This window comes from Asterias rubens, chromosome 15 (genome assembly GCF_902459465.1).
Source record: "Asterias rubens chromosome 15, eAstRub1.3, whole genome shotgun sequence".
NCBI lineage: Eukaryota > Metazoa > Echinodermata > Asteroidea > Forcipulatida > Asteriidae > Asterias > Asterias rubens.
Window position 1 is genome coordinate 14,137,115 of NC_047076.1, and position 16,686 is coordinate 14,153,800.

At 37.4% G+C, this 16,686-nt stretch overlaps 1 protein-coding gene across 2 annotated transcripts in view; it reads right to left on the reverse strand.

Moving 5' to 3' along the window:
* LOC117300181 (integrin alpha-6-like) overlaps positions 1–16,686 on the reverse strand; it is a 43,575-nt gene that overhangs the window by 3,945 nt on the left and 22,944 nt on the right. For both annotated transcript variants that reach the window (XM_033783902.1, XM_033783901.1), the window contains exons 13-24: positions 16,423–16,578; positions 13,169–13,254; positions 12,644–12,794; positions 12,180–12,266; positions 10,838–10,917; positions 9,981–10,064; positions 8,198–8,300; positions 6,066–6,236; positions 4,512–4,724; positions 3,679–3,798; positions 2,937–3,041; positions 2,114–2,242 (exon numbers count right to left, since the gene is read on the reverse strand). In XM_033783902.1, coding sequence (XP_033639793.1) covers positions 2,114–2,242; positions 2,937–3,041; positions 3,679–3,798; positions 4,512–4,724; positions 6,066–6,236; positions 8,198–8,300; positions 9,981–10,064; positions 10,838–10,917; positions 12,180–12,266; positions 12,644–12,794; positions 13,169–13,254; positions 16,423–16,578 — 1,485 coding nt within the window. The remainder of the gene's footprint in view (positions 1–2,113; positions 2,243–2,936; positions 3,042–3,678; positions 3,799–4,511; positions 4,725–6,065; positions 6,237–8,197; positions 8,301–9,980; positions 10,065–10,837; positions 10,918–12,179; positions 12,267–12,643; positions 12,795–13,168; positions 13,255–16,422; positions 16,579–16,686) is intronic.

The window sequence follows — 16,686 nt, forward strand, 5'->3', positions numbered from 1 at the left end:
TGTTGCAAATGAGCTAACGCACGCTTTACCAATGTTGCAAATGAGCTAACGCACGCTTTACCAATGTTGCAAATGAGCTAACGCACGCTTTACCAATGTTGCAAATGTCACAATATTCACTGAAATTTAGGGGGCGCTTCCTAAATTGACCAATCTTCCTAAGGAGGTGGAGAATTTGTTACCAACGCTTACGAAGACATGGGGAATGCTGCGAAGTTTGAGCAATTGTCAAATATTTCGGTTGGTAAGCACATTCGCTAGCATATCCGCCAGTGTGAGAGCAGCATAAACCACAGGGACCCATTGGTTACTACATTAAAGAGGGAAGGTTTACTAAAATTAAAAAGGGAAGAATTACTAATACTTAATAAGGAATGGTTACTACCGGTACTACATTCTAACTAAAGTCTGTTAAAGACAATGGACACTATTGGTAATTGCTAAAGACCAGTCTTCTCACTTGGTGTATCTCAACATATACACTAAATAACAAACCTGGGAAAATTTGAGCTCAATTGGTCGTCGAAGAAGCGAGATAATAATGAAAGAATAAACACCTTTGTCACATGAAGTTTTGACCACAAAATCTAAATCTAAGGTCTGGAAATCAAATTCGTGGAAACTTAATTCTTTCTCAAAAACTTTGTCACTTCAGAGGGAGCTGTTTCTCACAATGTTTTATACTATCAACCTCTCCCCTCTACTCGTTACCAAGTAAGGTTTTATGCTAATAATTATTTTGAGTAATTACCAATAGCGTCCATTGTCATTAATACTCATATTACCAAGACAACCTCAATTAAAACTTGTTACTTGGCAAAGGCTAAAGAAGGAAAATATTGCACAACAGGCCAGCTGTAGTATTTACTAGTGAGCACAAAGAATTTTGTGTAAATAATGTTTAGTTAGGGTAAAAAATATATATTCAAAATCAGTATTAAAGAATAAACACCCTTGTCACATGAAGTTGTGTGCTTTCAGATGTTTGCTTTTTCTAAAGTGATTATCCTCGGTGTAAATAAATGTTGATTAATTGAATTGAATTGAACGACCAAAAATTGCATAAAGAGCAAAACAGCATTACTTCATTGACTCTTTTCCTTTTTCCTACACTCTGATAACTTGAACAATGCCATTTTCACAAGAAAATTTTCACATAGAGGCCTTGACTCCCATAAATGGCAGACCGTGTTAGTCGACGAGGTAAAAGGAAAACCGTGCAACTTCGAGGCATGTTTGTGTGGATCATTGTATTCTACTTTTACAACATCTTTCTACCCATATGCATTTTATAAAAAACGGTTACAACACTTTTCAAAGACCAACTCGACCGATCCAAGGCAACGTGTTCCTTTAAGATTTTTCAACGGATATGCCTTTTGCTAAATGAAAATGGCCTTGCTTCCTCTACTTTTGACCGCGTGAGGGCGCTCTCAGTCACATCCGGGGATATATTCATTCATACCCAAAACATTTTTTAATGACTGGTCCACAAACATCTAATCCATCACAGACAATAAGAGTTTTAAAGGAGCCGTTGTACTCCACCTCTAAAGCAAATTTAAAATACGGCGAAACAAAAGTGACAGAACGCCTATTAACCTGTGCAGGGTGAATCGCGTATACCTTTAGGTGATAAAACAAAATATTTATAGCACCCTCGCAGTAAAAAATATGGCGCATTGATTAAGAAATCTCAGGCTTGACACATAAAAAACATGAGAACATATACGAGCTCATTTGAAAGCTTTTACCCCCCCTCCCGAACAAAATTGAATTAAATAAAATAATCTGCAGTCCCATGAAATGTTCAAAACAACTTTCGCATGACTAGATTTATCATTTCTGTAACCATAGATATAGATTGTTATAAGTAAAGTTTTACTAAATTTTTTAATTATGTAACTTTTCTCCTCCCATTTAGAGCCAACAGTACATCTCCGTTTTTTGTAAGATTGAAGGCCATTTTAATTATTAATGTGATGTTTTGATCCAAATTTTTGATATGTAACTGTTCATGTTATTCTGCTGCTGGCATTGAATAAATGTTTAATAAACCATTGAATAATAATTTAAATAATAAAAAAAAAAAAATTAAAATAATATGACTTACCTTCCATAGTAAAATAATGAGAATAATAAGAATGATGATACCAACTAAGACAGCCACCAGAATGATCCACCAAGCTAAGGGTTCTGGTGGAGGTAGGGTCACACTACTAGGCTTAACTTCCATTGTCAACTGTAATAATACAAGGTCAATAAAAATACAACAATAGTCAGGATATGCAACAGGATATGCAACAGTTTTCCCAGAAAGGTTTTATGCTATCAATTATTTTGAGTATTTACCAATAGACCTTATGCATTGACGTCATCCAGCCGCCATCTTAGAGGAAAAATGGTGACGAAACAATCAAGACGCACAGATTTGTACGCGCGGCGCACAGTATTGGCCAATGAACAACCTCCTTTTAACCTCTAGGTGAGGGTGACCTACTGAAATGACGTCATATGCATAAGGTCTGTAGTGTCCACTGCCTTTAAGACATGAATTCATTACAAGATCATGCTGCTCGTGTAACAATGTCTGAATTCATGTGACAGACCGTTACTGACCAACCTACTGACCTTCCATACAACATCTCATAACTTGCGCTCCTGTTCGTACAAGTCTGCATTATTCATTCCTAGAAGCAAACACAGTTGGGGTTACCGCGCCTTTTCTGTTTCGGCCCTCAGCATATGAAACAGTCTTCCTAACAACATAAGACAATCCTCTACAATACAGACTTTTAAGACGTCACTCAAATCTCACCTATTTACAAGAGCTTACAGTTTGGCGTCATGAGCAATGATCAATGGAAATATAGCCCCATATTAATAATTTGATTGATTGAAACTTGATTTTACTGAAACAAAGGAATAATTCTTACATTGAACACATCGTTGTCATCATTACTTTGAGTCAAAAAGGGAGCATTCAGGATGTCTATCTTTCCAACAGACGTAACCAACACCTCTTTAGCATTGATGTAATCCTGCAACATAAAAACAAATCAGTTTTATAGCATTCTTTTGAAGTCAATCAGAGCATACTGATCGTAACGTTGGGTTGTCAACCACCAGTTCTTTTCAGAACCAACAGTACTCAAAGGAGATACTCACATGGTGTCGCGCATCCGTCACTCAGCGACGCTCCTAGCGCTGTAACATACAGTATTTCCTGCAAGATGTGGGACTACGTTTGAATTGTGAGACCTTATCTTTTTAGAGCACCATGTAATGTTTTATAAAGTGCTGTGGCGCAATTTGCTGCCGATCAGACCAGGTTACACTGGGGCAAACGCTTCTTTTTCGATAAGTGCACTGGGTTCTTTTACATGCGTTACACAACAAAAGGGACCAAAGGCTTTACGTCCCATCCGAAGGAAAAAAGCATCATGGTTAAGTGTCTTGCTTAAGGGCACAGGTGACACTCGAACCCACACTCTGCTGAACATTAGAGCTTGAGTCCGATGCTCTTAACCGCTAGGCCAGGACACGCCACAAACCTCTCTTAGTTAGACTAACAGTCTACATTCCACCAAGCAAAGTTTCAAATCCTACAGATCAGTCTTAAATTTGCAGAACAAAATACTGATATTATCGATTCAAAATTCTTAACACAACACTCACCTCGAGGAAGGTACTTTTCCAAAGTCGTGATTTCACATAAATCTTTGCTTCATCTTCTTCTCCAAGACGCTCCATTTTACATTTGAATTCAAAGCAACGGGCCGTCTTGTCGTAACAATTCTGTTATCAAAGATGGAAGTATTAAGAAAAAAACACAAATAACAAAAGACATGCGAACTGTCTCATCTTCAGCCATAAGAGAATTTACTGAAATATTATTGTTGGACCGAGTTTAACTACATGATCAATAAGTGTTGATGACTTAAAGGCACTGGACACTATTGGTAATTACTCAAAATCATTGTTAGCATAAAAACTTACTTGGTAACAAGCAATGGGGAGCTGTTAGAAATGAATTGAATTCAAGATCTCAGAATTCAAGTATCTGAAAGGACACAACTTGTGCATCAAGGGTGTTTTTTCGTCCATTATTATCTCGCACTTATATAGCGCTTTTTAAAAAAGCGATTACGAAAGACAATACTAACCAAACAAAAATATAAACTACATGTTTTACAGAACAATGCACATAACAATCATACAATCTAGAGTAACTTAGGATAGAGGTGGGTTTTTAATTGGAATTTGAAGGAACTCAGGGAATTGGTTACACGAACAGATTGAGGAAGACGATTCCAGCATTTTGGCCTAGTTGCAGCAAAAGCTTTAGATCCTACATTGGTACGTGATCGTGGGGCATTCAATACAACAGCTGAAGTGGATCTTAAATTATACAAAGACTGGCGGGTGTGGAGAAGGTTGCAAAGATTAGTTGGAGCTTGGTTAGAGAGTGATTTATATATGAGATGTGCCAGGAATGTAGTTGTAGTTACCAGTGTCAATATCTGCCCCTGTTGTTCCTGCGCTCTGCTCTTCTGTGCACCTTGTTCCTCATTCACCACATCTCGGCGTCTCCTTCTACCTTTAGGTGACCGTGTCGTCTTAGATCCATCTGTTGGAGACTCATCATTAGGGGATTGAGACCTTCCTACAAGGGGTGAAGCTTCAGTGGTCACCTGAACGATAGTGGGTTCTTCTGGACGTTCCTGGAAAAGAATCAAATCATTCATTTCATTCAAATGTTTAGATAACTAGAGACTTCTAATGACACTGTGTTTAAAGGGTATATGTACTTTTAGTAGAACAAAAAACACAATGTCCACAGAATTACACTTAACTTACACAGTTTGAAGATAATGATGGTAGAAAGCTTCCCTGAAAATATTAGTTGCTGAGGTGCTGTAGTTTTTAAGAAATGAGTAAAACAGTGTCATGAAAATAATTTTTGTCTCAGTGATTATGAGACGAAAATTATTTTAGCATGTAAAAATGTATTTTCATGACATTGTTTTACTTATTTCTCAAAAACTACAGCACCTCAGCAACTAATATTTCAAGGAAAGCTTTCTACTATCATTATCTTCAAACGGTGTAAGTTCAATGTTAATATGTGTTTTGTGTCCTACAAAAAGTACCCAAATCCTTTAATAATGCAATATGCAGCCAATCAAACCAGGAACACCAGGGCGAACCCCTTCTTTTTATGATAAGTGCACTGGGTTCTTTAACTTGCGATACACAACACAAGAGACCAACAGCTTTACGTCCCATCTAAGTACAAGCAATGGTTATGTGTCACAACTGGGACTCCAAACCACACTCTGCTGATCAGAAACACCAGAGTTTGAATTTGGTGTTCTTAGCCGCTCAGCCATGACACTTTCACAAAACATACAATGTCACATCATCTATCGACACTGTCTAAAAGCATTGTTGTGTCTTCAGTGAAATAAAGCAATGACAGTTGTGGCGTTTCAGGGCCTAGCGTTTAAGAGCACCAGATTCAAGCTCTGGGCCCAACTTCATAGACCTGCTTAAAGCACAAAATTTGAGTAAGCTAACAAATCCTTGCTTAGTAAAATTAGATTACTGGCCAATACTCCACTATATTGTTATGCTAAGTAAACAGCAACTAAATACCAGTCACAAGCAATGTATATGGCATGGAATTTTGGCCATTAACATGAGTATAATACGCAAGTAAATTTTTGTGCTTTAGCAAATTTTGTGCTTGGGTTTGAGTCCCAGTCGTGACACTTGTGTCCTTCAGCCAGACACTTAACCATTATTGCTTTGTAAAGTTGGGGAGGTTGTGCTTTCAGCGCTACCAGCCAGGCTTCTGATGGATGATACCCAAGCCTACATCAGCATGGACTGTAAAAGGGGTAACCCTGTTCCAGGAGTAAGTGGTAACGGCCCCTGGCAAAAATAAATTGTAGCCCACACCTTCAAGTGGCCTTCAGGCCTTGTGTGTCTGGCGACTTGCATAAAACAAAGTTAACAAATAAAAACAAAGTTAACAAATAAAAACCTGATGGAGAACGTACCTCAAGTTGGAGTTCATTCACATAGATTGGATCAATCTCACATTGGCCCTTGTTATCTTCAACCATTGGTTCATGTGTCAGATATAAGAGCCATTTACCATTGGCTACTTCATAAGGGAAACTAATGGTCACCACAGACTCTGCGACAATACCAGATCCATTGTTATACACCTGCATAAAGCAAAAGACAAAGATCATTCAGCTATGGGTGTGTTCAACTAGCTTTGACGTCATTCCAGGGGCTCACCCGGGTCAGCCCCAAGTGCCCTGCTTGTGGAGTGGGTCACTTGGGGCTGGCCCCAGGTGCATGACGTCACCACAAGAGGGTGAGTGATCATTCGATTAGCTCTTGTCAGGGGCTGACCCGAGTAAGCACCGCAGGGTTAACACATGAAAGCTAATCAAAAGCACTCTATAATCAACTTATAAACCACCTTGCCACCTCAAGCCATGTCTCTTAAACTATCACATTGATAAGAGACGAGGGCCCATTTTCATAAAGCTGTTAAGAAGCAAATACTGCTTGACAAATTTCTTTGCTAAGCATAAATTGAGCTGGGCACTAGCCACAACAATGCAAACAAAACATAATTTGGGCTGGTAACCTGATTCTGCTAAACAATACGCCCTCTTATTATTTATGCATAAGGTACGTTACAATGCTAATCCAAAACGAGGCGATGGGCGCAGCCACTGCAAGTGATGGGGAACGTGCGCCCATAGCCTCATTTTGGGTGAGAATTATGACGTCATGCATAAGTATTAAGAGAGGCGTATACTTTTCTGTGTTTAGCAAGTTTTTGTGCTTGCAGGCTTCATGAAATTGGGCCCTTGACAAAATTAGTACAGGACGACCAACGGATAAGTACTGTCCGGGACAAGGTTTATCACCCACTGTTGAAATGTTTGGTTAGAAATTGGGTGTCAGAGAAACCATGGGAGGAGCTCAAAGTGCCTGCAGCCGATTTCACGAAACACTAGGATTAATCCTATCTTGAGTTAGGATAAGTTAGGACGGGCACATTGTATCCTAACGTATAAGGATACGGAACTTAAGACATCCTAAGTCCTAGGATTAATCCTAAGCTAGGATGAGTTTGGTGAAATCCACGGCTGGGATCATTGGTACACAAACACTCCAGTAATATGCACAAGATTTGTAAACGTAAAAAGCAAAATGAATAAACTCCATAGACTTAAAGGATCTGGGTACTTTTCTAACACAAAACACAATGTTCACAGATTTACATTAAACTTACACAGTTTGAAGATAATGATAATACAAAGCTTCCCTTAAAATATTAGTTGTTGAGGTGCGGTAGTTTTTGAGAAATAAGTAAAACAATGTCATGAAAATACGATTTTAAAAGCTAAAATAATTTTCGTCTCATGATCAGTGAGACGAAAATTATTTTCATGACATTGTTTTACTCTTTTCTCAAAAACTTCAGCTCCTCAGCAAGTAATATTTTCAGGGAAGCTTTATATTATCATCGTCTTCAAACTGTGTAAGTTTAGTGTAAATCTTTAGACATTGTGTTTTTCGTTCTACAAAAAGTACATAGACCCTTTAAGGCCGAGTCACACTGCAACGATCACGACGCAAAGAGAACGCATTCTATTGGTTGAATTGCTCCCTGCAGAATAAACCCACGCTCATCCAACCAATCGAGGGCGTGCATTGTTAACATTCTCGTTTTCGTTCTCGAGGCCTGTGGATTCGAACCCACGACCCTTGCAATTCTAGAGTGGTGTCTAACCAACCAGACTACTGAGATTGTCCGTTAGCTAGAGGCAGTTTGAATCCTGTTTTAATGATAACAAATCCTTATATAGCGCATTTCACAATAACCGTATCAATAGGCTTTACATTAGTGCCCTGGACGTAAGTCCAAAGACATCCCTTTAAAGAAAATGTTTCTCAGCTGCGTTGGGAGTATACAACAGTTTTTACCGCTCCAAAGGCTGTTTCATTCACAATATCAACATCTACCCTCGCATGTACCCATTTAAACCCCTGGGTGAAGAGAAACAATGACTTAACCACCAGAACTTGAATTTGATTTTGGCCATGGGTACTTTAAAGTAGTTATGGCAAACTACTGTTGTTTAAGCAACTAAACTATACTCACAGTCCAGGTATGTATAACTTCATCACCAATCTCATCTGTGTAGGTCATTGCACTCTCTCCAATTACATCTCCTTCAAACGTGTACTGCTCCTTATTGGTCTCACTGTCATAAGAAAACCATATTGTGTTTAATAATAATAACTAGGGGTTATATAGATTGTCAAGGCTGAGTGGTTAAGAGCATCAAATTCAAGTTCTGGTGCAGTCACCGGAGTGTGGGTTCGAATCCCGGTCGTGACACTTGTGTCCTTGAGCAAGATACTTTACTATAATTGCTTCTCTTTACCCAGGGGTATAAATGGGTACCTGCGAGGGTAGAGGTTGATATTGTGTATGAAAAAGCCTTCAGAGCGCCACGGCAACTCGGGGCTGTATACTCCCTATTGGGAGCTGAAAAAGATTAAAGGAATGTTATTTGCCCAATGACCAGGGCACTAATGTAAAGCGCATTGGTACGGTTATTGTAAAATGTGCTATATAAGAATTTGTTATTATTATTATTATTATTATTATTATTATTATTATTATAGGGCATTTTACAATAACCGTCTCAATGCACTGTACATTAGTGCCCTGATCATTGGGCAAATAACAATCCTTCAATCTTTCTCAGCTCCCGAGGAGAATACAGCCCGAGCTGCCGTGGGCTCTGAAGGCTTCTTCATACACAAGATCAAGCTCTACCCTCGCAGGTACCCATTTATACCCCTGGGTGAAGAGAAGCATTTATAGTAAAGTATCTTGCTCAAGGACACAAGTGTCACGACCGGGATTCGAACCCACACTCTGGTGACTGCACCAGAACTTGAATTCGATGCTCTTAACCACTCTGCCATGACACCCCTAAATTGAAGCAATACACTTTGTCCTATAAAAAACAATTTGCTTTTACATTTTTAAATATTGTCTCTCCTTATAGGATTTGGATACTTTTTGTAACACAAAACACAACATCCAAAGATTTACATTAAGGGGATGGTACACGCTTGGTAATTACTCATAACAAATATTAACTTAAAAACTGAGTTGGTAACAAGCATTGGAGAACTGTTGATAGTATAAAACATTGTGAGAAACGATAGTAAAAGACTTCTAGCTAGAAGTCTTTTATTCCTATCTGAAAGCACACAAATTCATCCAACAATGGTGTTTTTTCTTTCATTATTTTCTCGCAACTTCGATGACCGATTGAGCCCAAATTTTCACAGGCTTGTTATTATATGCATATGATGGGATACACCAAGTGAGAAGACTGGTCTTTGATAATTACCAAACAGGTAACTTCCCTTTAAACTTACACTGTTTGAAGATAATGATAGTAGAAATAAAAGCTTTCCTTAAAATATTACTTGCTGAGGTGCTGTAGTTTTTTAGAAATGATTAAAACAATGTCATGAAAATAGGTTTTTACATGCTAAAATAATTTCCGTCTCATGATCACAGAGATGAAAATGATTTTCATAACATTGTTTTTCTTATTTCTCTAAAATTACAACACCTCAGCAAGTAATATTTTCAGGGAAGCGTTCTACTATCGTTATCTTCAAACAGTGTAAGTTTAGTGTAAATCTGTAGACATTGTGTTTTTTGTCCTACACAAACTACATAGACCCTTTAACAAATAATTTTAATCTTAGTATATTTTCCTGTAATTCAACCTACGGTTGCCATGGGAATTTGTTTTTTAAAGAACAAACCAATACTGAATGAATGAATGAGTGGGATCAGTAATGTTGGAGTCACCCAAGAGGTTTTCAGACAATACACAAATCCAATAACTTACCCTATAATTTGAATATCTGTGATACTTTGTACTTCAGCAAAGAGACTGACTTGGTTATCATCTGGATTAGAGTCTCGGTTAGTCCTGAATCAAATTATAATCCAAATAATGATAAACATGCTTCATGGCGCTTGCAGAGGAACATTAAAAAAATCTCTTTAAACACAAAGTAATTACAGAATTAACAAGAAAGGTATAAAAATCAGTGTCAATTCAGCATAAAATTACAAACGAAAAATGACAAGCAAATATAGAAATATGCAATATTTTAAAATGCATAGGTAAGTGCAATGTAAAACGGGCCAGCTTTGACCACTGATAAAATGCTTGTTAAAAGAGACATACACCAAAATTTAACTCCTGAAGAAAAATTTATGAATGGAATATTTTTTTTCTTCACCCAGTCAGTTTCCCTTGTGGTTTATATTGATATATGAAACAAAAAACGCATCCCCTTAAGGTGATCCCCTGGCTGCCGCTTCCCAGGTTGTATCGTAATTTGGGTGTGATCCCTGGCTACACGGCAGTTAACGGTTGTATGGCTTCTGACTGGCACCCCCGAACAAAGATATTGACAAAATAGGGACACCGCCAATAGAGGGCTAGATACATGTAGCTTAGTTGGTAGAGCACAGGCACGCTAGTAAATTCTTTGTCCAACCCCAAAAATCATTTAAATTTTACCCAGTCAGTTTCCTTTGTGGTTAATATTGATGATGGAAAATAAGGGCAGGAGATGATAAAAACCACAACAACAGCAGATACATGTGTCTATACAATCATAAAAACGCCTTTTGGAAAAAATAAGTTTCAACCCAACATTTAAAAACATTTATTCTCTTGGTTAAATGACTTACGATGTTGCTGACATTCTGATGGTAAAGTTACTAGCATCAGATGGAACGTCCCTTGTATCAAACTTCAACGTGAATGCTTCCTGTTATCAAAAATAAAACACAATTTGTATAGATAAGTTGCATAACTGCCATTGGCTGTGCTTTGTGGTCATAATGGGTTGATGGGCGCCCTTACATGCCTGCTTCTCAAACACGTTGTAGCCGCGTCCTTCGCAATTCAGCTCTTAGATGCGAGTTAGGATTATTACCCCCCCCCCCCCCCCAAATTCTGAATCATTATTATTATTATTATATTTACGGGAAAATTGCATTTTGGCTTGCAGGCGTGTCAAGTAACCAAATCAGGCAACGAGTTTTGTGAAATGTGCGCGTGCTGCACGTTATTCTTGCGCAAAACGCATGGCATTGCATTCCAAATTGCCCGTAAAGCTGGCTGCTTTACATCATGAGGGAACTATCTATTAAGTGTTTTATCTTCCAGTACGCGCTATTACAAATACAATAAAATACAATAATCTTTATTAGATCCCAAAAAGGGTAATTCATTTGCTCGCAAACAGTAAAAACAATCAGATGCTCAAACCAGAGCGTGATATTGACCCATAACCTTCTCCCAGTTTTCATATTGCACTCTGCATATTGTGAGTGTCAGCGCATCACGCTCCACCTTAAATTAGTGTAAAAATCACATTCTAAATTTTGCGCGTTTGCCATTTAATAACGCTCTGAAATTTTAAACTTAAACAGCGGCTACAGAATGCTCAGGAATATATAGTTGTTACATTTTTGTAATAGATGCAGTCATTGGGAAACAGAAAAAAACATACAACGAGTCTCGTACCTCACGTTAAAACATGGTAAAAATGGTTTTTCCTTGAAACACTCCAAGCCAAAATTCTGAAAAACGTGAGGTGTAACAAACCCGCGCGACAAAGGAATCATGATGTCATTGACGGCTATTTGATGTGGAAAATAGCGCCCTCAGCTTGACAAAGTTGGAGAACTGTGTTCAAACACAATTAGGGGAAAATCGTCACTGACGTCAAGGGGTCATTATAATAGATAAGCCGTTTTTTACTCTCAACTGAAAAAGTCGCGCGGAGTCGAGAGGTGCATTTTTGGCGTAAAATGGTTATAAATCAGTATCTAAGATGTCTGTTTAGCCTAAAAAGGGTAATAGTTAAAATATTGAGATTATCCTGTAGCCCCTGTTTAAGGTTGACTTAAATGAGGCTTTAAAGATAAATTTGTTCCGGCCTCACTGGATATGGGAAGCAGAAGCGCTTTATTTTCCCGTATTCCAGGAGCGTGCGTGTGATAACCAACTCCTTTAATTACTTACCAATTGCTTCTCCTTGTAGGGGTAGCCCAACTTACAAACTATCACAGTAGTGTTGTCTTCTAACAGATTACAACCATAGCGAATAAGCTAAAAGAAAAGAAAACAATCTTCTCATTACTTCATTTCTTTTCTTTTGTTATACAAAGACCAGATCAATGGGAGACTTTGGGTCGCTAGGTGGCAGCAGACTTACCAGGTAAATTACCATTTCTTACGTAGTTCTGAGCATGCGCACATGACCTGGTAAGTCTACTGCCACCAAGGGTCCCAAATGTCTCCCATTTATTCAACCAGAAATATCACATTGGTCTGCACACAAATGACCACTAAATCTTAGATCTTGTCTTTGTACCACAACATTCAAATCTATTCTCAAAACTTTTTGTAAAAATGAGTGAAAAAGTGGTGGTGTGATACGGAAAGTTTTCCAAATTTCAAAGTAAATGAAGTGAGACTTTGAATACCTGGGAAGCATCGTCCTCGATCTTACTGAATTCCAGCATCTCTGGGAATGTTATCGTCAGTTTAGCATCATACGCTGGCTCTTCGTTGTTTCTAACCGTAACGGTTACAAATAGATTCTTGTGTTCTCCAACACGTAGAACTGGTTTTTCCCTGTAAATAATCCATTAAAACAAAGAGTTAAAGGGAAGGTTTTTGTCAACAAATATTAACTTCAAAACTGACTTGGTCACAAGCATTGGGGAGCTGTTGGTAATATAAAATATTGTGGAAAACGACTTTCTCTGAAGTAACGTAGTTTTTGAGAAAGAGGTAATTTCTCACTAAAATAATAAAAGAATTCTAGCTAGAATTATTTTATTCCTATTTGAAAGCACACAAATTCGTCCAACAAGGGTGTTTTTTCTTTAATCATTTTCTCGCACCTCCGATAACCAATTGAACTCAAATTTTTACAGGCTTGTTATTTTATGCTTATGGTGGGATACACCAATTGAGGACACTTAATTGAACTAAAATGGCCTTACTGATCGTCTAGATGCAAGTAGGCTGCAACTTCTAGATCGGTGATGCATTCTCCATCTAGCTGGGCACACGCCTTGATGAAATCGAGCTGAAGAGAAACAAAGAAAAACACTCAACATATCAATCAATAAATCTTATATACATCATCAGATATCAACCACTTAATACACACCTCTTAATATTTATGCATGCATGACGTCATAATTCTTACCCAAAATGAGGCTATGGGCGCACGTCCCCCATCACTTGCACTGGCTGCGCCAATCGCCTCATGCATAAATATTAAGAAAGGCGTACAGGCCTGTGAGTGGACCCTTTAAAAAAAGGGCTGAAACAACACATGCACCTTGGGTGTCTTTATTCAGACAGATATGAGCACGGTATAAGTCTGTAATTATTATACATGATGTTAGAATGACCGTGTAACGTCAAGTGAGCGCATGTCACGCATTTCTCGTGGGCTGATTGTGAAAGCCCATTATTAAATTAACTAGGCTTATCACACATTATTGTACATGTAGTTGTATATTATTATTGACAAGCTTATATAAGGCACACAAGCTCATGTAATGGAATTAAAAATTAAAAATTAAAAAAGCAGATTCGATTAAAGCTGACATTTGACATGCCTTCAATGTTCTAGTTTGGTGTTAAACATTGTTTTCAAACAGTGTACTTGTTATCAATATTAGTCAATAAATTGATCAGTATATCTCATCAAATATCAGTAAGTTAACAATTTGCGACGGTAAGTTAACAATTTTAAGTCCAATGAGAACATGGCTAAACATGTATAAATCACTGTATAACCACGCCATCTTTGTGACAGTAGAGGTTTGGGATGGTTCAGACGGCCTGATGAAATGCAAAAGATGACAGAAGAAGATAAACTTTATTTAACTACAGAAATGATTTTGTAGAGTAAGATGATTACTAATTGACTTTTTTTGATTCGTTCAGACATGGTGAATGATTCTAATGCTGTTTAAAAACACTGGACACCTTTGGTAATTGTCAAAGACCAGTCTTCCCACTTGGTGTATCTCAATATATGCACCAAATAACTCAATTGGCTCTTTAAAGTTGCGAGATAATAATGGAAGAAAAAACACCCTCGTCACACCAAGTTGTGTGCTTTCAGAAGCTTGATTTCGACACCTCAAAGTCTCTCTGAGGTCTCCAAATCAAATTCATGAGAAATTCTTTCTTTCTCGGAAACTATATTACTTTAGAGGGAGCCGTTTCTCACAATGTTTTATACTATCAACAGCGTTACCAAGTCAGTTTTTATGCTAAAAATTATTTTGAGTAATGACCAAGAATAGTGTCCACTGCCTTTAAACATTGTAATCATACATGTCTGTATCAATAGCTACATCGCATCATGTATCAGTGCATGAGTCGTCATTAAATACACTCTTGTTTAGTCATTATTTCACATATAAACCATCAAAGAGTGAGCATACATTTGGCAAAAACATTCCTTTAAAGACACTGGACACTAATGGTAATTGCCAAAGACCAGTCTTCTCAATTCAGCGTACTGAACCCTTATTATGCGTACTGAACCCTTATTATGTTAACTATGCCTCTTTCGCATCATGTTGAGTCTTACTTTCACAAAAACAAAATCAATTAAAAAAATGGCAGATTTTGTTCCAGGAAAAAGTAGTAAATTGTGTACGTTTATATAGGTAGATATTGAGACATTAATGTATGTGAAAGACTATGTTAAGGTTTTTAGAGAAAAATCTAAAATATAAAATGATTAATGAGGATATGTACATGTAGTTCCCAGAAGTTTGTTTATTATGTTACTACCATTTTAACTATTTTGGTAATTAGTGTCTGATTATAGTAAAACTGTGATAGTGTGTGATTTCTAGTGACCTTTATATGGTGCATATTTAATACATTGAATTAGAATTAGATGTAATAATTGGTCACCTGGAAGTCTACGCTTGAGAATCCATCCTGTCAAAATTAGTAATGCAAATAAATGAATAAATCATAGCAATATACAAACCATAACTGTTGCTTTTAATTCAAAACATGCAAAGTGCACAACTAAAAATAACACATGTACATGTATGTGCAATGCTGGAACAAAGAAATCAAAAACATAAAATCAGGAGAGTTAAAGACACTGGACACCTTTGGTAAATGTTAAAGGCTAACCTTCTCAATTGGTGTATCTCCACATTATATGCACAAAATAACAAGCCTGTGAAAATTTGAACTTAATTGGTCGTCAAAGGTGCGAGATAATAATGAGAAAAAAACCCACCCTCGTCACACAAAGTTGTGTGCTTTCAGATGCTTGATTTTGGGACCTCAAAATCTAATCTGATGTCTCGAAATGAAAACTTACTTCTTTCTCGAAACTCGGAAACTACGTTACTTCAAAGAGCTGTTTCTCACAATGTTTTATAACTATCAACAGCTCCCCATTACTCGTTACCAAGTAAGTTTTATGCTAACAATTATTTTGAGTAATTACCAATAGTGTCCAGTGCCTCTAACCTTTATAATTGAATAGAAAGATTTCATGATTATCCATTTATAAGGAAATATTTAGAACTCCATAATTTTCCATGATTATAATAGTGAGTGAAAGCAGATCAAGCAAACCATGTGACACAACATTCTCTTGAATAACACAAGCAAAAAAAGAAAACTGAGGACTTTAAAGGCAGTAGACACTATTGGTAATTACTCAAAATAATTATTAGCTCAAAACCTTACTTGGTAACAAGTGGTGAACAGCTGTTGATAGTATAAAACACTGTGAGAACTGGCTCCCTCTGAAGTAACGTGGTTTTTGATAAAAAAGTTATTTTCCACAAATTTTATTTCAAGACCACAGAATTAGATTTAGAGGTCTTGAAATTAAGCATCTGAAAGCACACAACTATGTGTGACAAGGGTGTTTTTCTCTCATTATTATCTCGCAACTTCGACGACCAATTGAGTTCGAAATTTCACAGGCTTGTTAAAAACATGCATATGTTGAGATACACCAAGTGAGAAGACTAGTCTTTGACAATTACCAATAGTGTCCAGTGTCTTTAAAGAGGAAATATTTTAAAAATCCAATAACTATCCTTGAGTGCCTTCAGTAATAGGGAGTGACAAACAGATCAAGCAAGCCATGTGACCCAACATCTCTTGGATAACACAAGCAACAAATAAAACTGGGGATTTTAAAAGATAACAACCTCCTTCAACTTGAAGTGTAATAACACCAGTAACTTACCTCAGCAACTTTAGACGGATCCATCTGACTGTTAAGAATCGCAAACTTGTTGAGATCAGGTACTGGTTCACCTGGGGTAGGGGTCGTCACTTCCACATCAGGTAATTTGTAGTTTAACTTGAAGGGTATCTTGCGAAAGATATCCGTAAATCCAGGCTGTAGGACAAAGCAATAAATACTTAAATGATATTTTTAAAAAATAGGTTTACAGTAACACCCCGTGTGTATCTACCTACTAGGCTGACTATGTTCTTTTGCATGTCA